We start from the raw sequence: 26,617 nt of genomic DNA on the forward strand, positions 1-26,617 counted from the left end.
ATGGCACTATTGCGCTTGTCATACCGATACCCAGACAGGCTGGTCGTCTTATGAATCCCACTTCATTTCTTCCTGCTGTGTTGACTACTTGCCTAGGTAAGGTCATGGAACGAATGGTTAACAGCAAGCTCCTTTTGTTTTAGAATAGAAGAATTTGTTAAATGATTGACGGTGTGGCTTCCCTAAATATAGAAGTAAGCTTGGTCATTTAACGAATTTGTATGGTAGGGGGACCTGGGCAGTAAAGGAAGAGGGTATGTGCAGGCTCAAACGTACAGAAATGGCTATGATTAGATGGATGTGCAGTGTGTCCCTGAGTGCGAGGCCTGGAGGGGCTAGATTTACGATGGATGACTGGACTGTACTGGTGTACTGAGGAGAGGTAGATCGCCATGGTTTGAGCATGTAGAGAGGATGGGGTATGATAATTGGGTGCAGAAAGTGAGAAGTGTTAACGTTAGAGGTAGGGTTGTGAGAGGTAAACCGAAAAGACCTGGGACTAGGTCATGGAGTGTGACCTTAGGGATGAGGGACTAAATAGGGAAGCTGCCAGAGATCGAGCAGCATGGAGAGTCGCCATTAGGTGACCAGGGCCGACGCATATAAGCATGTTGGGGCCATTAAAAACGAAACGAAATGAGCATTGCATTTCGGAGGCACTTGCCAGTGAAGAAGTCATGATGGGGGAGTTTTTGGACATCCATAAAGCTTGATATGACGTGGTGACACGGAATAAACTACTAATGGAGCTCTATGTTAACGGTTTAAGATGTAATTTGCCCATTTTATCTCCAATTTTTCAGAGGGACATAACTTTGTCAAATTGCCCGGTAATGTAACATCGGATGTTTTCATCCAAGAAAACGAGGTGCCTCAGGATACTGTACTTAACCTTACCCTAGTTGGTACTATGATCAAAGATATTCTGTCATCCCATCCTGAGGAATCTTAAATACTCACTCTGTGCTGACGATTCTGCAATATGGCACTATTCCTGTAAAGCACAATTTTCGGCTGGGTACATTCAAGCAGCCTTTGATTCCGTCCATCAGTGGGCCTTGCAGTGGGAATTTAGGTCTTCTGTCCCTACGTGTGCCGCTTTAGTTTTTATAACTCAAAACGTCCGTCTTGAATCTGACTTTGGATAAGCAGCCGGCACCTGTTCAAAATTCTGTTAAATTTTTGGACTTTCATTTTGACTGGAGATGAAACTTTAATTTTCATGTTAATAATTTACTTGCTCGTTGTGATAAACCATTGAGTCTCCCTAATTACCAAGCGGGCACTACTTGGGAAGCCGACAGAAAATATTAATGGTGTATAAGACCCTTACTAGATCAAAGCTAGACTATGGCTCACAGGTGTACGAGTCGGCATCTGATGCCACATTAAAGAGGCTGGATGTGTTGCAGAATAAATGTTTGCAAATGCGTCTTGCTGCCCTGAGGTGTACTCATGTATCTCGTATGGAAATGGAGACGAATGTACCTCTCCACCATATTCACTGAGGCAGCCTGGTTTTATCGCACAACATAAGAACCGTAAGGAAAAGTGGTGTCGGCAATACCCCCCCGTGCGTCAACACCACCATCTTAATGTGGGGGGGTTGTCGGCCACTTCCCTTATGCCTCCACTTCCTGACCCAGGAGCTTGGTGTGGACCTCAGTGACTGTGGCAAGTTGGTGTTTAAAAACATAGCGCCTTGGGAGCTCTCATGGCTCCCAGCACTGAAGACCCAGGGCGCCAGAGCCGGTCTGCCACTTGTTGTTGTTGTTGTTGTTGTTGCTGGCGCACTCTCCTGTCCAGGAGTTCTGTTTTACAACAGATGGCGTTTTTTCTTTTTATTTATTTATTTTTATATCCCTTATCTACTTCAATTGTTCCTTTCTCATATTTAGTATTATACTCCTTCTTTTCAGTATTTTTTCTACAGTTTCTGGCACTTGTTCCACAACATCATCGTGCGTCATTTGGGATCCCACCAATTGTACACCGATGGCTCCAAGTCGAGTTAATGTGTGGGTGCTGGTGTGTGTTTGACTGAATGTGCCCTTAGGTTTTGGTAGTCGACTCATGTATTTGTATTTACCTCTGAACTTTTGACTGTTGACAAAGCTATAGACTATGCTCTAAATTCTCGCCCTGACTCATTTGTCATCTATTCAGACTCTAAGTCAGCCCTTCAGTCAATAGCTGCTTGAACTACTGATTCTCATGAGAACCAGGGCAGCAGTGATAATAAGTTGCATTCGTGCAACAAATCCTTCACGTTGTCTGGGTGCATGATCATGGTCATATATACGGCAAAGAGCAGGCTGACTTACTTGCGAGGTCGGTTGTAGAACTCGAGGCTTGGTACGTTACTCATGATCTACGGTTGAGATCTCTCTCGGAAAGAAATCAGTAAATCTTCTGTGGCAAGGTCAGTGGACCAGACTGAATATTTCAACTTGTAAGCTGCTCCTTGGCGACTGGGATACTGCAAATCGTCCTGGTTGCTTGGAAGAACTAATGCTGGCATGGTTGCGGATGAACTGTACACATATCCCTCATATCTTGCCATATACTGAAAGCCCATTTCCACTGCACTGTGACATCTGCGGTGCGGTGTTATTTATCGGTCACATCATCCTGCACTGTCGGCGATTTGTTCGTGCACACGTCACATATATAACTGCAGTGCAGTAAACGTCCCCTTCATCCTTTCCACCATCCTGGGTGATGTGGATCCTGTTATGACTAGTAAATTAATGGCTTTCTTGAAAAGACCGAATTGGTCAAAGTGCTGTGACTTCTATTTTTTTTTTTTTTTTTTTTGGGGGGGGGCTGTCTTTGGTTATGGTTTTTCTCGACAGTAATATGTATATAGCTGTGTATTTTAAATAAGGTTGACAGTTGCGTATTTGGAATAGTTCCTGCAGCTGACACTTATATTTCTTATATTGATGTCCCTTGCCTTAAACCACATGCCTCGCCTGAAGGTCACCAGTTGATGAGTGTAAAGTGTGCAATATAGAGAAGTACTGGGCTCTTTCTGTCGATGGTGCTCTGTCGAGAGAGGTATTTCACTTTTTGTATGTATGTAAACGATTTGCATCTGTTTAAGTTTTCTTTGTTTAAGTTTTAGGGTCGACAGTTCACGTATATGGAATGGTTCCTGACTCATCTGGTTCCCTTTTCATATATTGATGCCCCCTATTTTAATACATGTGCCTCGCCTGACAGTCAGCAGGTGATTAGTTCCGATGTGTAATGTAGACAGGCATTACATATTTGCAGTCGTTGGCGTTCTGCTGGTCGAGGTACTTTACCCATTAGTGTAAACATAATACTATATTTAGTTAGGCTTAGCTATCGGTAGCTTTAGGCTTTAGTGTAAGGCAGCGGCTTGTAAGTTAGGTTTATCAGAATTAGGTTCTTAGATTAGGCTTTCATTTTTCATTGCAAATTAGTTTAGAAAAATACACAAAAATTATTAAATAAAAGTAGGCTATTTAAAAAACAATGAAAAAGGACTTAATGACCTGGGCCTTCGGGCCTGTACTTGGTCTATAGCCAAAAATAGACAAAAAATATATATATATAATCTTAATTTTATGTCGGTATTCCTACTGTGACTCATGTAAGTCACTGGGGTAGATGGGCGGGAGGGTATAAATTCCTCCCTGCAACTGGGTTAGGGCATATCCTACTCGTATATGCAATCATCCCCCCTGTGATCAAATAGGGTACTCGTAATCAGTTGGAAAAAAATACTTATTCCTTGCACTGAAAATACAGTTGATTTAAAACATGAAAACTGAACTCGCAGAAAATATAATAGCATCAGACACTGTACTTGGTTGGATGTGGCAACTAAGCTTTAATAATGAGTGCCAGTGTGATGATCTAATATGCCTGATTTGGGTACAAATAAGAAATTGTCCTAGTGCACCCTAATTAACACTTTTGTCCACTTCAGTAAAGCTTACGAGTATATACAACTGTACACCCCACTTCCCTCAGCGTGGCCCTTTCTTCCCAGTTCTCGGAAGTCATATCCCCACCCCACCCGGTAATCAGAATCAGGAGGGGAAGCCTGTGGTATAATGATTAGCACATTCAGCATACAACCGGGAAAAGTTCAGTTCCCAGGCCGATCACTCCCGGATGTTTGTAGGCCTATCCCCTGTCCTTGTTCACCCAGTGTTGCAACTGAAATGTAAATTATTGGAGGGGATGATCGTTAGAAAAAAAAAAAAAAAAAGATTGCCTTAACTGATCCTCACTTATGTCAAAAAACCCTATGCTTCTCTTTTGCAATTGGCAGGAAAAGAAGGAGCGAAGGAATAACGGAGAACTAGTACCAAGCCATAATATGGATGTTATCTATGGAACAATAGTATAGGGGATCGGGGTAGATAGCTATATTAATTGTATGTTATGAAGTGCTGTAAGAAAAGTGATAATATTGGAAATAGAAACAGTGGGAGGCAGGAAAAGTAGATATTACAGAACCCACTTTAAACCACAGTTGGTTATCTGCCGCGTACTTTGTACAGTTGACATGCGAACTCAGCAGAACTGTGCCTAACAACCCGCATGTATGCTAAGTATAGAGTATTGAGACCGAAATATTGATCTCTTTGGAGGAACGTCTGTTATCACCCGCTACCCTGATCAGGTGTAATGCAGCTTTATCGCAACATACTCATGGGAAGGCGTAAATTCTCATCTGTTTGACAGAGTATCGCTGTTCCTCTATCTTATCAAACAGGTGTGAAGAGACAGAAAACAGGTGTGAGGTGGCACCGCAACCCAAACACAATTATTAGCATCAAATGTTTACACTAGCCTTGTTTAACAGTTATTAAATCAGACTGGTGTAAAAACGTTGAATATTAAAATAGAGAGTGCCAGTTTTCCAAACTTAACTTTTTAACAATGTGAGTACTAAGGTCGAGATCAACAGAAGAAAATGCTAATTTTAAAAGAAGACATTATGGGTAAGACCAGCGAAACTAGATTATCAGTTTTACTTCACTCATTTTTATGGTGTTCATGAATAAGTATTAAAACCTGTGAATGTTTTAATACTGAATGAGAAAGACTGCTAATTTTCAGCGGGAATGAATCAGGTCGGGGTCCCTCCCACAACAATCGGTCAGAAGGCGGACGCAGTAGGCAAGATTCGTTACATCCTTGTTTTTCGGTTTTCCTGGAAAGTCAGTCACTATGGAGGTAAATGGTATATATTTTATGTCTGCCATATTAACGGTGAAAACTGGCGTGTTGGATATTGTGCTAGTTGTCACACATTGGGAAGCGTTTACATGCTCAACTCCACACCTTATCCCTATTGATTTCCATTTATGATTTCAGCCAAATAGTTTTCCAGGTTATTTGTTCAATTCATTTACGGATAAGGCATTGGTAACGTGTAATGGTAGAATGTACCGTTTGTATATTATTATCTGAGTGAAGTAATATTTCATATGACCTTTGAGTACCCTTTCCGACAAATTTTAACAGACTTTCATGGCAGTATAACTAGTCATTTTAATAACATACAGTATATTGGTAGATTTTGTAGTGTTTTTATTCAGTATCAACATTTTACTGGAACTATTAACAGTATGGCTTGAAAACTTTGTGTTAAGCCTTCTCTAGGAAAAATTTGCCATTTCAGCTCCAGTTAACTTTGACCATGAAACCTAGGTTTTTCTAATGATTTCTGGTGTGGTTTAATTTAACTAGAGCAAGAAACTTGGGTAAACATAAACATTACTTTTAGCAGTAGAAGCACCTTTACCAAGTCAGTTCTTGTTCTTCCTAATAGTCTGTTATATTTTCCTGATTATTTCTGAGATGGTAAATAAATGTTTATTGTAAAATCTGTTTCCCCATTGTTCTTTGCTGTTACTTTGTGACAACTCTTGTTTGATTTATTGCATAATGGCAGAAGGGACTGCCTTAACCCAATTATTAAACAGCCTAACCTAGCCAAATTGTACCAAATTATTTAACCTAACCCAAGCACCAGTTGGGAAATTGGGAAATGGAATCCACCTTTGAGTATGTTTAGTGAGTGTGTTCCCTTACACCGGAAACAAACACGTGTAGATACAGCTTAAGGAATGTAATGATAATAACAAGGCAGAAATTTTTCAGCGGGAAAAGGTAATTTACCATCCAGAAAATAGAAAAATACAGAAAACAAACTGGAGGAATATCAGTATGAACTGAATTGATAAGGGCTTTCTGTTGCTTCAAGGAAAGTATACATTTACCAAAACTAGGAAAGGTTCTGTCATAATTTACTTTTGATTTATTTATTATATTTTAAAGAAACTAACATATTGGACAATTTGCTGTTTTGACAACCATGAATAAGCAAATTTCCTTTTGAGAGCTGATAGGTCTCACCTTCTACTTTTTTCCTATATAAGTAGTTGTCATCTGTGAACAGTAACCATATTATGGTAGCTAATTGCTTCTCGGCCTTTTGGCTAAGATCAAAGTGTAGTACCGGTACTTAACTTTTTAATACAACCCTCACATGTGAAGGGGGATCAGACGGAGAGGAAGTGGCAGACACATAAGGCAGATGTGCCAGCCAACCAGACTGAAGCAGCAAAGCCATTGAGAGTGCTTCTTTTGGGTAATGTGACACAAACGTAAGCAGCACGTCACACCTGCATGTGCAGTCGTGTCTCCTGAATTTCGAATTTGAAATCAGTTAAAAAATGGCTTACGGATGTGGTGGCTGTTACAATTATTGGGCGTTTGTGAGTAATTTTTTCAGAGATTTGTTTTTCTTTTTAATGTGTCTGACTCTGGGCAAAGGCTTCAGGGCATATCCTCAGGGCCCAGTGGTCCTACATCTCCACGGCACCATTTCAGCGCTAACACCCACCATCAGTATTGAATACATGCTAGGGCTGTCTCATCCAGGACTGGTGTATCTTTTAAAAAAAAGATGATGCAGCTGTTGACATTTAAGAGATCTTAGAGTGTTATCAAGTATGGTTGACAGTCATTGGTGTAAACTACTGTGTAATTACAGAAAAGGCAAACTTTTATGGCACTATGCACACTGGACAACCTTGAAGAAGATACAGTACCCCCGCGTTCAAGGATGTCCAAGACATTTCACGTCCAAGATGGAGACCATAAAATATAATAAAAAATACAGGTATTGCTATAATTCGGTTGCATATGTCCAACGGTTCATAACTATCCAAATCCGAGGAGAATACAGCTATGATGGTCTCACCCAGTCCAACATGGTTTCCGTGCCTGGTTGAGTGATGTGGTTGAAATGTTGTCCAATAAAATACTGGCATTTGGTCACATGATGGGCAAGCGGGGCTTAATTTTGTCTCACCAGAGCATCGTGGACACACTAACTGTGTGTTGCACTCAGTGTTTGCTTTTAGGTTATTGCCTCTCCTTACATAACCATGCCTAGGAAACCATCTGCTAACCCCTTGATGTGCTGCCATCTAGCTACCTCAGAATACAAAGCTTGAGATAACAAGCTTAGGGTGAAGTGCTTGAAAGGGTGCAACAAGAAAGAAAGGTTGCTGGTTCCTTGAAGGCAGTGATAAGAAACAGGGAAGTGAGCATGGAGGTGAAAAAGTTACTACATGACAGTATTGTGATACCAACTCTAACATATGGAAGTGAAGCTTGGACGTTGTTGGAGGGACACAAGTCAAGAGTGAGAGCAGTGGAAATGAGTTATTTGAGAGGAGCCCATGGAGTCACATGGAGAGACTGACTGACAAATGAGGATGTGAAGGATCTTTGTGGTGTGGATGTGGATGTGATAGGAAGCGTTAGGAGAAACACACAAAGGTGGTTTGGCCATGTGGAGAGGATGGAGAGCAAGAGACTGACGAGGAGAGTGTACCGGTATGTGAGTGAGGTGGAGGGGGAGAGAGGGAGGGGAAGGCCAAGGATGAGATGGAGGGATGGAGTGGAGAGGTATATGAGAGAGGGAGGGTGTGAATTGGGAGCAGGGCAGGGAAATGGCAGAGGACAGGGTGATGTGGAGGCGATTTGTTTGTGGCCACCCCGTGTAAGGGATTAAGGCGTCTGGCAACAGATAGATAGGTAGATAGTATGGGATTGGCTGTCACTGTTTATACCAAACCCTAAGACTTCTTGACACTGTATCTTATCCCACATTTTTCTTGCTCTGTCCACAGGGGTTATCCCTTCCAGCTCAGAAGAGGACCCTCATTCTGAAGGGGTTAGAAACAGTCACCATTGACCCCTTCAGTATGATGCTGACTTGTAATGCATGTTATATTTTTGTTAATGCCAATATTCAGCTCAGGAGAGTCCCCTTGTAGTGAATGGGCTAGTATTTTGAAGATTAGATCAGATGAATGAGTGGAGTTATTGCCCTTCAACTGTAGTGTAATGCCTTGTTTTATGTCTTACTGTCATATTGTCATGAAAATACATGTTTATATAGAAGAATTATACAGTAACTACATTTGGAGTACATGTTTGTTGAGATACAGCATGGCAGTTTTGGCCTAGAGGGTCAGATAAGTGAAAGCAGTTATATATACCATATCTCCCCAATAAGCACCTTTTCCAGGCTTCCATTCTTTGTTATGTCACCTACTTAAACTGTATGACTTTTCTATATATCTATCTATTGCCAGATGCCTCAATCCCGTTTGGGGTGGCCACAAACAAATCGCCTCCAAGTCGCCCTGTCCCACGCCATTTCACTGCCCTGCTCCCAACGCACACCGCCCTCTCTCATATACCTCTCCACCCCATCCCTCCATCTCATCCTCGGCCTCCCCCTCCCTCTTCCCCCCTCCACCTCACTCACGTACACTCTTCGTCAGTCTTTCACCCTCCATCCTCTCCACATGGCCAAACCACCTCAGTGTGTTCCTCATAACGCTTCCTATTACATCCACATCCACACCACAACGCTCCTTTATATCCTCATTCGTCAGCCTGTCTCTCCATGTGACTCCACAGGCTCCTCTTAAATAACTCATTTCCACTGCTCTCACTCTTGACTTGTGTCCTTCCAACAACGTCCAAGCTTCACTTCCGTACGTTAGAGTTGGTATCACAATACTGTCATGTAGTAACTTTTTCACTTCCATGCTCACTTCCCTGTTTCTTATCACTGCTTTCAAAGAACCAGCAACCTTTCTTCCCTGCTGTACCCTTTCAAGCACTTCACCCTCCAAACCTCCATCCTTACTCATCACACTACCCAAGTACTTAAACGTACTCACATTTTCCAATTCCTCACCATCCAACCTCGCTTTACATTCACTGCCTTCACCTCTCTCAAAGACCATCACTTTACTCTTCCCTACATTCACCTTTAGATTCCATTTCTTACACACTCTCCCAAACTCATCAACCAAGCCTTGCAGCTCCCCTTCGTCTTCACTCAACAACACAGTATCATCTGCTAACAACAGTACAGGGAGTTTCCAATCACTATCCTCTCTCACCAGGGCCACTCCAACATCCACTACCCTACCTTGTACCTCTTTTATTACCCCATCCATGTACAGATTGAACAACCATGGAGACATGACACATCCCTGTTTCAACCCAACTTTCAAAGAGAAAAATTCACTTAGTTCACCATCCACACGCACTGCAGCTTTCGCACCATCGTACATACTCTTCACAGCATTCAACAACTTCCCATCTACTCCATATATTCTTAACACTTTCCACAATCCTTGTCAATCCACCCTGTCAAATGCTTTCTCCAAATCCATGAATGCCGCATACAACTTCTTTCCCTTCTCTAGAAACTTTTCCACTAAAGATCTAAGAATGAATATCTGATCTGCACAACCTCTTCCCTTCCTAAAGCCTCCCTGTTCTTCTCCAACTAATTTCTCTGTTCTTTCTCTAACTCTATCAATAAGTATCCTACCATACACTTTTCCTATTATACTGAGACGACAAATGCCCCTATGATTACCACACACTTCTTTTTCCCCTTTTCCTTTGTACAAGGGAATAATTATACTGACTTCCAATCCTCCGGGACTCTACCTTCCTCTCAGGCCAATCTGCACATCTTCCACATCCATTCTACTACTATCTCTCCCCCATGCTTCAGCATTTAACCACACACTCCATCAATTCCTGGGGCTTTCCCCGACTTAATTTTCTTCATTGCTTCCACAACTTCTATCCTGCTGATTTCTTCCTGTCTTCTCACCTCCCTCCTTCTCCCAGCCATTCCCCAGCCACTTATACTTGCATTACTTCCATCCTCTATGTTCAACAATTCCTTAAAGTGTTCTCTCCATCTGCTCACTTTTTCTCCCTTCTCCACTAGTAATCTACCATTTTTATCTTTCACTCCCCTGTTAACTTCACTTCCACCCTGTCTTACTCTTTTCACTTCTCTCCAGAACATTTTCTTACAGTCCCTCCACTTTACACTCAAAATTCCTTCCAAATTCCTCATCCACTCTCTTCTTACTCTCTCTTACTAATCTTTTCACCTTTCTCTTTCTTTCTACACATAACTCTCTCTTCCACCTCTCAGCTTCTTCCACGCCCCTATTTCTCATCCATTCATTGTATGCTTTCTTCTTTTGTGCCACAGCCTGTCTCACCTCTTCGGTCCACCACGCTGTTCCTTGCACCCCCCTCAGTCTTCTCTTCCTTCCACACACCACATCACATGCTGCACATATTTCTTCTGTAAATATCCTACACACACCTTCCACGTCTCCCATCTGCTCCAATTTATATTTGCCCAATCGTTCCTCCACTTCTCTCTTATACTCTGCCTTTTTCTTAATTATTTTAATAATTATTATTAATTTCTTGAATTTGAGTATATTTATTCCTGGTACCACCAAATTTCTGTTCAACTTAGGAAGGATTTCTCATAGTGAAAGGGTTACTGAAGTCTGACAGTAGAGAACCCCTCCAATATAAAAAGTCCCTCACCTTGAATAAAATCGCCTGAAGGTAATAAGAACACAGCAGCCAAAAAAAAAAAAAGGATATCATAATGAAGAGGTTAAGTCCATAGTATGTTAAAAAAAAAAAAAATGTGTAATAAAAATCCCTCTTTCCAATGCTTCCTCTAAAGATGATTGACAGTTCCTCTAATTTGTAGTACTGGTGTATGTGGAAAATGTTATGATATTTTGAAACATATCCCTGACATATAATGAGGATGGCCAGTACAGCCATGAGTCATAGTTTCCACTCATCCTGTACCACTACTCATGGAAGTCACTGCCGGGGTTTATAGTGAATGAGAACTTCTTGCCCAGCGGGTAGAAGGTATATCATGCTGTGATACACTACACATGGAACATTTTTTGTCATGACGGTGATACTCTCACAGAGTGAAGTAACTTGAAATAACAGTAGTACTGTACTGTAGATTATCATTCAGTGTGAAACCCTAGTTTCAGCATCCCTCCAGCCAATGCTAGGGATACAGAGTTGTTGCTGTTGTTGACATGGCCCCAGGCTAACTTGAGTGTTAATGAAATGCAGGCTGAAACTGATCCTTCTGCAGTCCATTCTCCTCCTTTGGGGGGAAGGGCAGGGTGTTTATGGGAATTTCTGTAACTGAGCAATGGGACCACCTGATTATATCAGGGCTGTCGCTGGAAGGCATCCTTCTCCAGCATTAGGGATGAGCAGAGACTATGGCTCACATCTGTACAGTGTTGATGGACTACTTCACCATACCATAGTTTTCATGTCCTTGCACATTCCAAACTCTCTCTATATCCTACCCACCTCATTTACAATTCTTGGAGGCTGGGTTGGGATGTGTTATATTTACTTTACCATACTTGGTAGTGCTCACCCCATCCATAGGTGGGAAAACAGGTCAGGATGATGATGATAATTGCATTTGTATGCTCGCTTTCCCCATTTCTCAGTCCCTTCCAACCTATTCATAATAATGAGAGGCTGGGTCTGGATGTTTCATTTTTACATTAGTTGATACAGTATTTCTACTTTTATTATTTAATTTTCCTGATTTTGGATTCATCCAACCCCATTTATGATACACTTTGGGAGGTTGGGTTAGGATGTTTCTTTTGTGTATTAGATGATAGTTATTTTATTTGATGTTTGTCCATTTTCTGGTTTCTGCCCATGATGTTTGTTTGTGGCACTTGGGACAAGGACAATGATGGTGTGTACTGGTACTGTATGTAAATCAGATGCAGTGGCTAAGTATCTGATCAGCATTTTTTCCTAAAGTGTGAGTCAAGTACTCACAGGAAAAAATTCAGTGACCAAAAAAAAATATATATATATATATATATATATATATATATATATCATTATGTGCAAAACATTTTGACATTGGATGAAGAATGCAAATTAGTTATGGATTACAGTGGAAGTTGTGTGAAGCATATTTATGTACTGTATAGTATATTTTAAGGCAGCCCTTGCTTAATAATTGGATTACCTAGTCCAGTTAGAACTAGGATGATTATGATGATGCACGAGGGGCTGTCCAAAATTTTCTGGACTAATACTATATAAAACTGAAAACTCACCCTAGCTCCTATTGATTACCATCACCCTTGAAATAGTTCCTTTGTGCATTGATACATCGGTCCTACTGCTTCCTTCATTGCTGGAATGCTACCTAGAAGTCCTTTTCAAGGAGAGTGTCTAGCACCGCCGGCTATTCCTTTTGGATGTCCTCACTGGTATCAAAACGACGCCCTTTCAACTTGATCTTCATTTTTGGGATCAGAAAGAAGTCATGAGGGGCCAAATCCGGCAAGTAAAGGGGGTGGGTTACAATAGCCATGTTCTTGGCCAGCTGGATTTGAGTGCACTATGAGCCAGGGTGTTGTCATGGTGAAGCAACCAGTTGTCTTGCCAAAGGTCGGGGCATCACCTCACATCTTCACACAGTCGCCCTAAATCATCACAGTTGAAGTTGAAATTGGAAGTTTGGCCAGCTGGGATGAATTCTTTATGCAAAATCCCCTTGATGCCAAAGAAAACGATCAGCGTTCTCTTGACAATGCTTTTCACCTGTCTGGCCTTTTTGGGTCTTGGTAAGGCAGTCCAACGAAGAGATCGCTCACCGAGCACTTGCTGAATCATTGCTAGGGTCCCTGTTGCATTTTTCCCGAGATTCGCACAAAATCTGATGCAAATTTGCTGTTCCCGTTTTATATCCATCTCAAAAATCGCCAGACGACACGTGCATGTTAGCAAACAAACGAACGTCACTGATCCCCACATCCTCCAAGCTCTGCACTGCCTGGCACACTGACTCACAATACATGTTAGTACTACCACCCTGAGGCACATCATGCTACAACAAACTGTTTAGGAGTCACGATCCTAGTCCAGAAAATTTTGGATAGCATCTTGTATGTCAATTGGATGCCTAATACCAAACAAACATTTTTCTCTAGATGCAGTGGCAAGATTAACCACAGGTACAGGCATCTCTTGCTTGGGTTACCTTGCCCACTGATAATGATGATGTACTGTATTGTTTATGTAAGACATGCACTGAACATTATCTAATTACCATTTTTCCTTAGATGCGATCACAAGAGGAGCCTCAGGTAGTACTGTATTGTATTTGTTGTGCTTGGATGTTTGCCAGCAGTACTCGTTAGCCAACATTTATTTTAATGTGTAGTGTTTATTTTTTATAGAGTCTGCCATGCTGAATACTGAAGCATAGTTTCTTGTTAGTATTGTGTTGTTCTTATTTTACAGTTCCATTTATATTTTTTCAGGTTATCATACAGTGAGGATCTTTTTTCAGTGCAGTGTACTGTATTTTTATTATGCAAAATAATTATGATTTGATGAACTTGTTTTACAGCTTATTACAGTAATTATTAAGGTACTTATATACGGTAGTCAGTCATTATTTAAAGTTGGTTCATAAATTTACTGATGAATCAGCATCTTTTCATGGTGTACGGTTCATTTTACTTCACTGTTAAGTGGTATTCAGGTGAGCAAGTAGTATTTTTGTGCTTTTAATTAGTCAGTGTCACTTAAAATTGTTTGACTTAAAATAGCACCTCATCAGCACACACACACTGGACTTTAAATGGCGACTGACTGTGCAGTACAGTATTGAGTTGACCTTGAATTTTATAATACAGTACTGTACATAATTTTGCATGGTGGTCTAGTGGTTATAATGCCCCATTCGGAATGACAGCCTATCCAAAGATTTGATCTCAAGCAGTGACTGGAGAATTTTTGATCATTTATGTCACCATGGGACGCAGGCTGGTCGTCTACTCTTCGTATCGTATCATCATGTCTTTTATAAAGGCTCCAACATGCTTGCATGTGTCAGCCTTGGTTACCTAATGGGGGCTGTGCATGCTGCTCAGTCTCTGGATGCCTCCCAAATAGTCCCTTACCCCTGAGGCCACACTCAATGACCTCATCCCAGGTATTTTTCGATCTGTTTCGCAGCCATACCCTCGACATTCACACTTCTCATCTTCTGCACCGAGTTGTCATCCCCGGCTTAACGTTGGGTTTTGATTTATTTTTACTGATTTTGATGATATCTTAGACTAAAATTGTGTGTTTAGGTTGATTTATAAACATTTTTTAGACATATATTAATGTGTTTTGGCCATAGGTGGGGTGAACATTGTCATTTTGAGGTACAGTTTACAAATCTTGATTTTTTTTCCAGACATATTTGATGATTTTCAGATTTTATTTGTTGGTTTTAGTGGGTTAATTACAGGTGTTAGGCTTAGGTTAGCTTCTTTTACAGCTGTTAGGCCATTTAATTTGGCTTTAAACTTGTTTTTGGGCTCATTTGGATGGGTTTTGAACTTGGTTGGGGGAGAAACCCAAGGCTGAAAAATGCATCCTTTTACATGTTAAATCTATCCTGATATATGATACCTTGCCAAACGATGGGTTTTTACCTAACCAATTGCATCGTTAAACTGGGTGTATACCTGTACTCACCCATGCGATGTTGACAATTAGAGTTTACCGTTCAGTGCACGATGGATGATGAATGTTTTGTACTGCATGGTAGGATGATAGAATTTCTCAAAGAAAACATACAAAGAAATCACTTATGAACCTCTAGGAACAGCTGATATTGTGGGAAAAGCAGGAAATATCATCCTGTCAATTTAGTGTATAGAGGTTGGGGGAGTGGACTTTCTGACCACTACTTGGTGGTGGCCAGAATTAGAATGCAAGTAAGAATGGAGGAATAGAAGAAAGGAAAGATGAGAGGAAGGAGTAGTTGCAAGGAGAGTGGAAAGGTTACAAGAGGATGAGAAAAAGGCAGAGTATAAGAGAGAAGTGGAGGAACGATTGGGCAAATATGAATTGGAGCAGATGGGAGACGTGGAAGGTGTGTGTAAGATATTTACAGAAGAAATATGTGCAGCATGTGATGTGGTGTGTGGAAGGAAGAGAAGACGGAGGGGGGTGCAAGGAACAGCGTGGTGGACTGAAGAGGTGAAACAGGCTGTGGCACAAAAGAAGAAAGCATACAATGAATGGATGAGAGATAGGGGCGTGGAAGAAGTTGAGAGGCGGAAGAGAGAGTTATATGTAGAAAGAAAGAGAGAGGTGAAAAGATTAGTAAGAGAGAGTAAGAAGAGAGTGGATGAGGAATTTGGAAGGAATTTGAGTGTAAAGTGGAGGGACTGTAAGAAAATGTTCTGGAGAGAAGTGAAAAGAGTAAGACAGGGTGGAAGTGAAGTTAGCAGGGGAGTGAAAGATAAAAATGGTAGATTACTAGTGGAGAAGGGAGAAAAAGTGAGCAGATGGAGAGAACACTTTAAGGAATTGTTGAACATAGAGGATGGAAGTAATGCGAGTATAAGTGGCTGGGGAATGGCTGGGAGAAGGAGGGAGGTGAGAAGACAGGAAGAAATCAGTAGGATAGAAGTTGTGGAAGCAATGAAGAAAGTTAAATCAGGGAAAGCCCCAGGAATTGATGGAGTGTGTGGTGAAATGCTGAAGCATGGGGGAGAGATAGTAGTAGAATGGATGTGGAAGATGTGCAGATTGGCCTGGGAGGAAGGTAGAGTCCTGGAGGATTGGAAGTCAGGTATAATTGTTCCCTTGTACAAAGGAAAAGGGGAAAAAGAAGTGTGTGGTAATCATAGGGGCATTTGTCTTCTTAGTATAATAGGAAAAGTGTATGGTAGGATACTTATAGACAGAGTTAGAGAAAGAACAGAGAAATTAGTTGGAGAAGAACAGGGAGGCTTTAGGAAGGGAAGAGGTTGTGTAGATCAGATATTCATTCTTAGATCTTTAGTGGAAAAGTTTCTAGAGAAGGGAAAGAAGTTGTATGCAGCTTTCATGGATTTGGAGAAAGCATGTGACAGGGTGGATAGACAAGGATTGTGGAAAGTGTTAAGAATGTATGGAGTAGATGGGAAGTTGTTGAATCTGTGAAGAGTATGTACGATGGTGCGAAGGCTGCAGTGCGTGTGGATGGTGAACTAAGTGAATTTTTCTCTTTGAAAGTTGGTTTGAAACAGGGATGTGTCATGTCTCCATGGTTGTTCAATCTGTACATGGATGGGGTAATAAAAGAGGTACAAGGTAGGGTATGGATGTTGGAGTGGCCCTGGTGAGAGAGGATAGTGTTTGGAAACTCCCTGTACTGTTGTTTGCAGATGATACTGTGTTGTTGAGTGAAGACGAAGGGGAGCTGCAAGGCTTGGTGGATGAGTTTGAGAGTGTGTGTAAGAAACGGAACCTAAAAGTGAATGTAGGGAAGAGTAAAGTGATGGTCTTTGAGAGAGGTGAAGTTAGTGAATGTACAGCGTGGTTGGATGGTGAGGAATTGGAAAATGTGAGTACGTTTAAGTATTTGGGTAGTGTGATGAGTAAGGATGGAGGTTTGGAGGGTGAAGTGCTTGAAAGGGTACAGCAGGGAAGAAAGGTTGCTGGTTCTTTGAAAGCAGTAATAAGAAACAGGGAAGTGAGCATGGAAGTGAAAAAGTTACTACATGACAGTATTGTGATACCAACTCTAACGTACGGAAGTGAAGCTTGGACATTGTTGGAAGGACGCAAGTCAAGAGTGAGAGCAGTGGAAATGAGTTATTTAAGATGAGGTTGTCGAGTCACGTGGAGAGACAGGCTGACGAATGAGGATATAAAGGAGCATTGTGGTGTGGATGTGGATGTGATAGGAAGTGTTATGAGGAACACACTTAGGTGGTATGGCCATGTGGAGAGGATGGAGGGTGAAAGACTGACGAAGAGAGTGTATGTGAGTGAGGTGGAGGGGGGAAGAGGGAGGGGGAGGCCGAGGATGAGATGGAGGGATGGGGTGGAGAGGTATATGAGAGAGGGGGGTGTGAGTTGGGAGCAGGGCAGTGAAATGGCGGGGGACAGGGCGACTTGGAGGCGATTTGTTTGTGGCCACCCCAAACGGGATTGAGGCGTCTGGCAATAGATAGATAGATAGAATTTATGAAATAATTTCCCTGAAAAATATGTGAATATGCGAACCTGCGAATAGCGGTGTTTGACCGTTTACCTCTTTGATGGGAAAATGGTTATGATTGTGATGATGATGAAGATGAGGAGTATAAATAGAAAAATATCAGGTATGGGACAGATTTCTGTATGGTGAATACGAGATGAGTGAGAACAGACTGTTACTAGTGAGGTAAAGCTGATAATTTTGGAGATACAAATGATGAGTAAAATGGATGCACGTACAGTTGTGGACATGAATATTGTTATACTTCCTTACAGTTAATAATGAGACATTAAGCAGTAACTTATGAACCAAGCGATATGATTTTTGGAGTCCAACAAACTTTTCATAATGCTGTATTATGTAAGAGCTTCATAATGATACATTTAATAAGTCAGATTGTTGTCTGCAGCCTTCATGGATTTGGAGAAAGCATATGACAGGGTAGATAGACAAGGGTTATGGAAAGTATTAAGAATATATGGAGTAAATGGGAAGTTGTTGAATGCCATGAAGAGTATGCATGAGGGTGCTAAGGCTGCAGTGCGTGTGACTAGTGAACTGAGTGAATTTTTCTGTTTGAAGGTTGGATTGAAACAGGGATGTGCCATGTCTTCATGGTTATTCACTCTGTATATTGATGAAGTTATAAAAGAGATGCAAGGTAGGGAAGTGGATGTTGGAGTGGCCCTGGTGAGAGAGGGCAGTGTGTGGAAACTCCCTGTACTGTTGTTAGCAGATGATACTGTGTTGTTAAGTGAAGATGAAGGGGAGTTGCAAGGCTTGGTAAATGAGTTTGGGAGAATGTGTAAAAACGGAATCTAAAGGCGAATGTTGAGAAGAGTAAAGTTATGGTCTTCAAGAGAAATGAAGTCACTGAATGTACAGTGAGGTTGGATGAGGAGGAAATGAAAAATGTGAGTGCATTTAAGTACTTGGGTAGTGTGATGAATAAGGATGGAAGTTTAGAGGGTGAAGTTCCTGATAGGGTACAACAAGGAAGAAAGGCTGCTGGTTCCTTGAAAGCAGTGATAAGAAACAGGAAAGAGAGTATGGAAGTGAAAAAGTTACTGGATGACAGTATTGTGATACCAATTCTAGCACATGGAAGTGAAGCTTGGACATCGTTGGAGGGACGCAAGTCAAGAGTGAGAGCAGTGGAAATGAGTTATTTGAGAGGAGCATGTGGAGTCACGTGGAGAGAGACTGACAAAAGAGGAAGTGAAGGAGCATTGTGGTGTGGATGTGGATGTGATAGGAAGCATTAGGAGAAACACATTGAGGTGGTTTGGCCATGTGGAGAGGATGGAGAGCGAGAGACTGACAGGGAGGTGTATGTCAGTGAGGTGGAGGGGGGGGAGAGGGAGGGGGAGGCCAAGGATGAGATGTGGGGATGGAGTGAAGAGATTTATGAGAGAGGGGGATGTGAGTTGGAAGCAGGGTAGTAAAGTGGCAGGAGACAGGGCGACTTAGAGGCAATTTGTTTGTGGCCACCCCTTACGGGATTAAGCGTCTGGCAGTAAATAGATAGACTGATAGTATTACTGACTGCAACAACAGCATCCATCAGGGATGCACAACCTGTCACCCAAGGGCCACATGTAGCCCACTAATAGTTATTCCATAGCCCTCACAGTCTTATCAAGACAAAAATACAGTACTAAACTAATAGATATTTTTATGCCAGTTCAGTTTTTAATCTGTAGTTACTACCTGCAGTTCTGAAATGCTTAATTGTAATTTTTGGACTGCACTTCTGAAAGGCAGTAATAATTTTCAAAATGTAATTTGCTATGAGACCGTTTTATAGTAGTTTAATTTTACCTGTATTGGTACCTGGTGGCGATTGTCATCCACTTATTTAATGTAGTGCTGCCTACTTCTTCTTTTACCTTTATCATTTTATTTCTGAGTCTGACCTTCTCTTTTCCTACTTCTCCTTTTCCTTCGTGTCACATTTTATTGCTTCCATTTCCACCTCAAGTGACTTTACACTGAGTGGCAAGTCTAATGGTTTCCTGTGACCCAGAAAACCATTTACAATGAGGAGCCTTCTGTGGGGCCTCAGTTAACTGGGTGGAGAGCTGCAAATGCAGCGTCCACCCAGGAACCAAACATCCACACTTTTCCTAGTGGCTTGCTGCAACAAGACACTGTCACCCACAAGGGAACATCATTTTACTGCATTGGACGGCCCTGAAGGGGCAGTTGCTTGCCTGTGGTTGATTGGTCTGCTCAGCTAGACAGATAGGTTGAACAACAAGCAACAATATTATCTCCATAAACTAATAACCAAAAGCCCAATATTTGCATATACTGAATGTAAGTACAGTATGTTGTGCATGTATTTAGGCAGGTAGGCTTATGTTTGTGCATTTGTGTACTGATATCACGTGTGTGTGTGTGTGTGTGTGTGTGTGTGTGTGTGTGTGTGTGTGTGTGTGTGTGTGTGTGTGAGGGAGAGGGAGAGAGACAGAGAGTAATGAATTTGAATACATAAATGTCAGGACCAACTGCCTAGCCCCGGGCTCCTACGTTCCTCATGGGGCAACATAGGATTGGATGATGGATGGATAAATAAAATTGTCACCTTATTATGGCACCTCATATATCTTGCAACCCATGCTTACAAATTGGTTTAGAGATGTGGCCCGTGAAGCAAAATGATTGTGCATCCCTGGCCTACAGTATGTCTCATGTCTTCTGTTAACCCTTTGAATCTGTGGTGTAATTTCCTGTTTTGTCCTTGCTACCTCTGTAATACTGTATATTTTATTCTGCATTTAGAGGACATGTTGATAGTGCAAGATTTAATGAAGGCTTTGTTTAACCTCTCCAATTCAGAATGCCATACTTAAATGAAATGGTCTGGAGGTAACAAGAACAAAACATAAATTATGTCATTGTAGTTAAAGGGGTTAACAAGTCTTTATGCTTTTTTATTTTCCTTTTCCTTTTTCGGTGATTTATAGTCTGTTTTCTCCTGATCAAACTGGGCTGCTTCCAAAGCTTGAGTACCAAGTTATGATAGTATAAAATTTGGTAAATATTTATGAAGTAGCAATGAATCTCTGGTTACTAGTCAGACCAGCCCTGCAGTCTGACTACACTTAGCTGTGAAGGAAGCTGAAAGTGTTAACTGATTTTTGTCAGGTTAGAACGGGTGTGCTTCAGTGGTAAATACAGTGTTGATGATGAAACCAAACTAATGTAATACTATATCAGGACTTTTTTTTTTTTTTTTTTCTGCATTTAATATGTGTTGTCTTTTTCATGCAGCCTATGCCAATGCAGTATGACCAACAGGTAATATTGTACAGGCTGTAGTAAGTCTATGTGCTGAATTTATATCAGATCATATAATACTGTTCTGCAGAGGTAATGAGATCTGTTCGTTTCAGTGTTATGTGTTGATCTTGGTGGTGATTGTTATGGTATATAGTGATGAGAGTGGTGATGATGTTATGGTACATGGTCATATCAGTGGTTTTATAATAGTTACTCTTATTTGTTGCTCTGATTTGGTAGATGGTGATGATAGTGATGATATACCATTAAGATACATGATGATGACAGCAAATTATGGTACATGATGATGACCGTGATGATACAGTAACACCCTTCATTGTTTCTATGGCCTCATATATTCTTTCTGTTACATGCAGCCCCCACCAGTTTATACGGAACAACCTAAAAACCCTCTACAGAATGTACAGGTATTGTTTCAGCTGTGTATGATGTATTTGTTCTTTTATACATTTTTGAAGGCTCCACTACCATGTAGCATTGCACTCTTAACACATGCTGCATACAAAGATCCCGTAGCACGTAGGGAGAGACCTCTCAGTGTCAGGAGAGGCAACAGCCCCCTGAACTTCTTCCAACCACTCCTCTTTCTAGCCACAGAGCTTGCTCCAGCCCCACCTCCAGTACATAACATGTCTCCCAAATAACAAAACTCTTACACACACGAGAGACTTATCAGCAACTTCAGTCCCCTTGCACCAGACAGTCTCCAAATGCTTTCCCCAACACACCGCATACATGAAATCAACATTATCTCGCAATCAACCTCTAATACTATTACAGCTATTATGCACCCACTTATCACAAACACTGCACAAGATGGAATTACTTCTCATGCCCTAGTGACAGATCGCACATGGCCACTCTCCCTCTTCTTTGACAGTACCGCCACCAGCCCTAGATACTATCACTTTTGTTTTATCTGCATTTACTCAAGCCCTTGTTCCCCGTACCGTCTCTCCACTCCTTAAATCTTTCCTCCGCCTCCCTTTCATTCTCTGCAATCAACACCAAATCATCAGCACACATCTCCCACAGGAGTCCATTTCTGAGGTCACATGAGAGGGTTTCAAGTACTCTGATAAACAACAAGGGTCTCAAGACTGACCCCTGATGCACACCGACATTCACGGAAAACTCATTACTCAAATCTCCGTTCATCCTTACCTGGGTGTGAGCACCCACATGCATGGCCATAACCACATTAACCAGCCACTCCTCAGTCCCAAGCTTTCTTATTGCCCACCTCACCACCTCATTAAGGACTCTGTCAAAGGCCTTCTCCAGATGAACAAAGTACAGTTCCCTTTTCTTTCCTATATATTTTTACTGAAGCTGTCAAGCAGTGAATAAGGCATCAGTGGTCCCTTTGTCTGGCATAAACCCAAACTGCATCTCATCAATATTCACTTTTCACTAATCATATCTTATAGAACTCTTTCCATTACCTTCATTATCTAGTCCAAAAGCTTTATGCCTCTTTAATTTCCTCTTTCCAGGGCATCACCCTTCCCCTTGTACACATTTACAGTTACACTTCTCACCCAGTCATCTGCGACAGGACACTCATATATAACCATATTTATCAAGTCAGTGACTAATCCTACTCTTATATCTCTTGAGGCTTTCAACGTTTCAGCAGTCAACCCAGACACACCTGCTGCCTTCCCCACCTGCTTCCTGCCTATTGCCCCCACTCACAGTAGCAGTATCAATCAAAGGCCAGGGACCAAACACTGGATCTGCTGGCTCCAAACCTTCCCTGTCCCAGTCAAACTCCTCATTCAACAACCATTTGTAATGCTGTCTCCATGCATCTTTAATATCCTCACTGTTCACCACTACCTTTCCTTCATCATTCTTCACACACTGCTCCCCTATAAAATCGCTATTCTCCCTCTTTTTCTGATGTACCACCTTAAGTATCATATTCTTCCTTTCCACACTATATTTAGGTTGTAAAGTAAAAGTCTGTGAGATTCAGACTTTGCCCTGTAACCCTCTTTTCTAGCCCTATGCTCGGCAGCCAAGTAATCCTCTCTGTTACCACCCTTTTTCCATTCCCGGAAGTTGTGCCACCAGATTTTAATTATGGTCAGTCAGTCAATCAATCAATCAACCATTCCCAGAAAAGCGTTCTTTTCTCCTTAACTGCAGCTTCTACACCTTCATCCCACCACCAAGTTACTTCTGTATCTTGGGGGGGACCCCATGTCCATCCCCACACTGAATCAGTAACTCTTCAGAGGTTGTCTTGAAGGCTCTATACTGTTCATTAACACTTCTGTCTCATCTCGCTATAGAAGGCATCCCTTACTGCGTGGTTTTTCAGCTTCTAGACTTTCCTCTTAGGTACATAGGTCCTCTTTCTCATCATCTGCTCCTAGAGCACCATGTCACATATCAATAACTTGTGTTGCTGCACACACTTCTCACTCCTCATAACTTTAACATCCCTCAATAACCTCCAATTAGCCCTCCTGACCAGGAAATAGTCTATCTGGCTGCTATTACCCCCAGCCAGTCAGGAGGGCTGATAGGAGGTTAGTCTATCTATCTGTTGCCAGACACCTTAATCCCATACTGGGTGGCCACAAACAAATCGCCTCCACATCGCCCTGTCCCCTGCCATTTCACTCCCCTTTACAACAGTCAAGGCCCACTAAATACATATCGTGCATAGTTGGTACCACGCCTAGTGTGTGATAACGAAAGTGCAGAACCAACGGGATTAATCTTAATTGGAACCGGGCATCCCACTTGTAAACCCAAATTTTCCCCTTTACAGCAGTCAAGGCCCACTTAATACATACATGGATACAGACATACCTCGATGATCAACGAATCGGAAACTGACAGTTCGATCTTTTGATGATACAGGGTAGGGGACATACCCAGGAAAACCTTGCTGTTGGGCTTCACTGTTCCAGTGATGTGACCATTGGCAGTTTGAAGTGAATGCAATTCATGTCATGTATTTTTCAGAACTGAAAAACATTGCATTTCTCTTTATACACAGGCTCAGTATGCAAGGAAGAGCAAAACTGTTGTATCTCCGAGAGGGGGGGGGGGGCAAAAGTACATCCGCAAATGATAAAAGAGTGAGGGATGCAATTTTCTTGTGTGGTTCCTCATTTATTTAATTTGTTATTGCCTGCCTTTAGCAAGGTGCAGTGATAATGTTTTCGTCCGCATCTGTGTGTGTGTGTGTGTGTGTGTGTGTGTGTGTGTGTGTGTGTGTGTGTGTGTGTGTGTGTGTGTGTGTGTTTTACCATTATATCTCATGAATGGCTTGAGCTATCAACATTAAACCTTCAGGGTATCAAGATATGGCTGAAACCTTGGATGAATTCGAAAATGGGCACCCAGGGTCAAGGTCAAGGTCACCAAAATGGCTACCAAAGGTCAACCAGTTTTTATTGCCTGCCTTTAGAACCATTATATCTCATGAACGGCATGAGCTATCAGCATGAAGCCTTTAGGGTATCAAGATATGATCAAAATCTTGGACGAGTTCAAACATGGGCACTCAGGGGCAAGGTCAAGGTCACCAAAATGGCTGCCAAAGGTCAGCTAGTTTTTCTTAATATGGATTGGCTTTTTTGTGACACACATTGACTGAATTCCTTCAAGTTTTGCTAATTTTCTTCACATTTCGTTTGTAAGTGACTTGTAACTTGGCCAACAGCATTTTCTGGCTGGCAGTTAGCATTGGGCTCCCGAATGCTTTTCTTTCATTCTTATTGCTTTCTTTTATAAGCTTTGAATGTGACTCAAAAATGAGTAAGAGAGAGGGATAGTAGTAAAAGCAGGAGAAAAGAAGGAAAAAAAGAGAGAGAACAAAACCATTCTTCTGTCAGTTGGATAGAGGCCAAAGTCACCTGTCTGAGCTTAGGTAAACATCTATCAGCAAGTGGATGAGGAATGCAATTTTCGTGTGTCTTTCCTCTTTAACTGAATTTTCTCTGATTTTCTTTTATAACCATTGGATGTGACTCAGAAGTGAATATAAGAGAGGGATAGAAATAACAGGAGGAGGAAACGAGAGAGAGAGAGAGAGAGCAAAACTATGGTGACCCTTGTATGCTTCCTCGCTTACTGAATTTTCTCATTGTTTTCTCTTTTAATCTTTGAATGTGATTTGAAAACGAATACAAGAAAGGGGTAAAAGTAACAGGAACATGAAAAGAGAGGGAGAGAGAATGAGAAACCTTTCGGACAACTGTACAGAGGCCAATATTGCCTGCATAGTTTGTGTAAATATTGTCAAGGCAAGTGATAAGAAGGTGAAGGATGCAAAGCTCTTGTGTACTTCCCCATTTACTGAATTTTCTCAAACCATTGAATCCTTCAGGCCTATCAGAAACCACAGGGTTTGCACCATCATTGTCGGCAGAAACCGGCTTAGGTGTATAATTTATTTATTTATTTATTTTTTTTTTTTTCTGCCAAAAAAACTGTGCAGTAACAGCAGGAGTGCAGATTTTCATTTAGCAGTGATAATGGAAATCTGTGTAACCAAGTCCACAATAACCAAAAGATGACTGTGCTGTATTTTAGTTTACTGTATTATATAAACAGTATATTAAGTGCAAATAATGGCTATTGTAATTCTTCTTCAACTTCAATTTAAATTTTTTGTGTGGTAGATTAGGGAACCACCATCCACTCACTTGATGTACTGCTGCCTTCAGGTAGCTCAACACAATAGCAAATCAGATGGTTTCTTGTAACCCAGGAAACCATTTACTACTATAAAGACACCTGGTGGTATATAGTTGCAGTGCATGACTCAGAGGTTGTCATTATCGTACCCTGGCAGCCTACCATTCAGAAGTGCATCTGATTTCTTATCAAATAATATATTAATCATATTATTATGCACAAATATATTAAACACGAATATTATTATACACAAATCACATACATCTCATATTATAAACGAAATCAGATGCACTTTTGAATGGCAGGTTGCCAGAGCATGATAATAACAACCTCAGAGTCGCGCACTGCGACTATAGTAGGTAAAGGTGCTTCAACTGGATGTGGCCCATAAAGGTTTAGTTAGATGGCTGGGGTTTGTTACTTGCTTATTGCTACCAAGTATCAGGTGACTTGTCTTTGTCTTAAGTGTCAGAGCTGAGTAACTTAGCTCCATGTGCTCCTGATAGGGCAAAAGGTATTGGATGATATAGTATGTCTTTACATTGGAATGATGTTAATTAGATTACCTTCTGTAGTTTCAAGTGTTGAATTGCCCCCCAAAATAACTGATGTAACATTTTCCTCCACAGGGTATTCTGGCAAGCCTCAACATTCGACCACTGAAGGAGCCCCGAGGGTTTATGAAAGTTCTGCAGTTTGTGAGTAGTTGAGTTTGTGTGGATGTGCATATCTGCTGTGTGGGGGTGTGAGTGAGGATGTGGATTGTATGTGTTAGTATGTAAGAGAGAGAGAGAGAGGGGAGGGGGGGTTAGGAGGTGGGGATGTGGATTGTGGGTATGGATGAGAGTGATGGGGGTGAGCATGTGTGCTTGTGTGGGGGGTGTAGTATAGTATATTTCATGAGTGTGGTGATATGTATGAGACCCAGTACAGGACTGGACCACTTCAGGAAGGGAGTGAATCTGGGAGATAGCCAGAATTTCCAGTAATGAAAATATGGTGGGACTGTAGGTGGTGGCAACCATCATCCACTTATTTGATATATTCTGCCTGCTTCTTCCTTCACCATTATCATTATTTTACTGTGCCCTCCTCTCTTCCTGTTTCTTTCCTATCATGGTACTTTTTATTACTCTTCTTTCCTTTTCAAGTGTCTATACAGTGTGTGACAAGTCTGATGGT

General features: G+C 41.5%; 1 protein-coding gene and 1 pseudogene across 1 annotated transcript in view; both read left to right on the forward strand.

The window, feature by feature from the left end:
• Positions 1-6,468: 6,468 nt before the first annotated feature.
• Positions 6,469-6,580, forward strand: LOC145416165 (U2 spliceosomal RNA; annotated as a pseudogene).
• A 14,166-nt stretch (positions 6,581-20,746) lies between these two features.
• Positions 20,747-26,617, forward strand: part of LOC145415921 (synaptophysin-like) — a 37,178-nt gene continuing 31,307 nt past the window's right edge. Inside the window, exons 1-3 of the mRNA XM_080285030.1 lie at positions 20,747-20,770; positions 21,130-21,174; positions 26,065-26,133. Of these exons, the coding sequence (XP_080141156.1) occupies positions 20,747-20,770; positions 21,130-21,174; positions 26,065-26,133 (138 nt within the window). The remainder of the gene's footprint in view (positions 20,771-21,129; positions 21,175-26,064; positions 26,134-26,617) is intronic.

Source organism: Coenobita brevimanus, chromosome 104, assembly GCF_032717465.1.
Source record: "Coenobita brevimanus isolate Jiangsu-jjx chromosome 104, ASM3271746v2, whole genome shotgun sequence".
Classification (NCBI taxonomy): domain Eukaryota; kingdom Metazoa; phylum Arthropoda; class Malacostraca; order Decapoda; family Coenobitidae; genus Coenobita; species Coenobita brevimanus.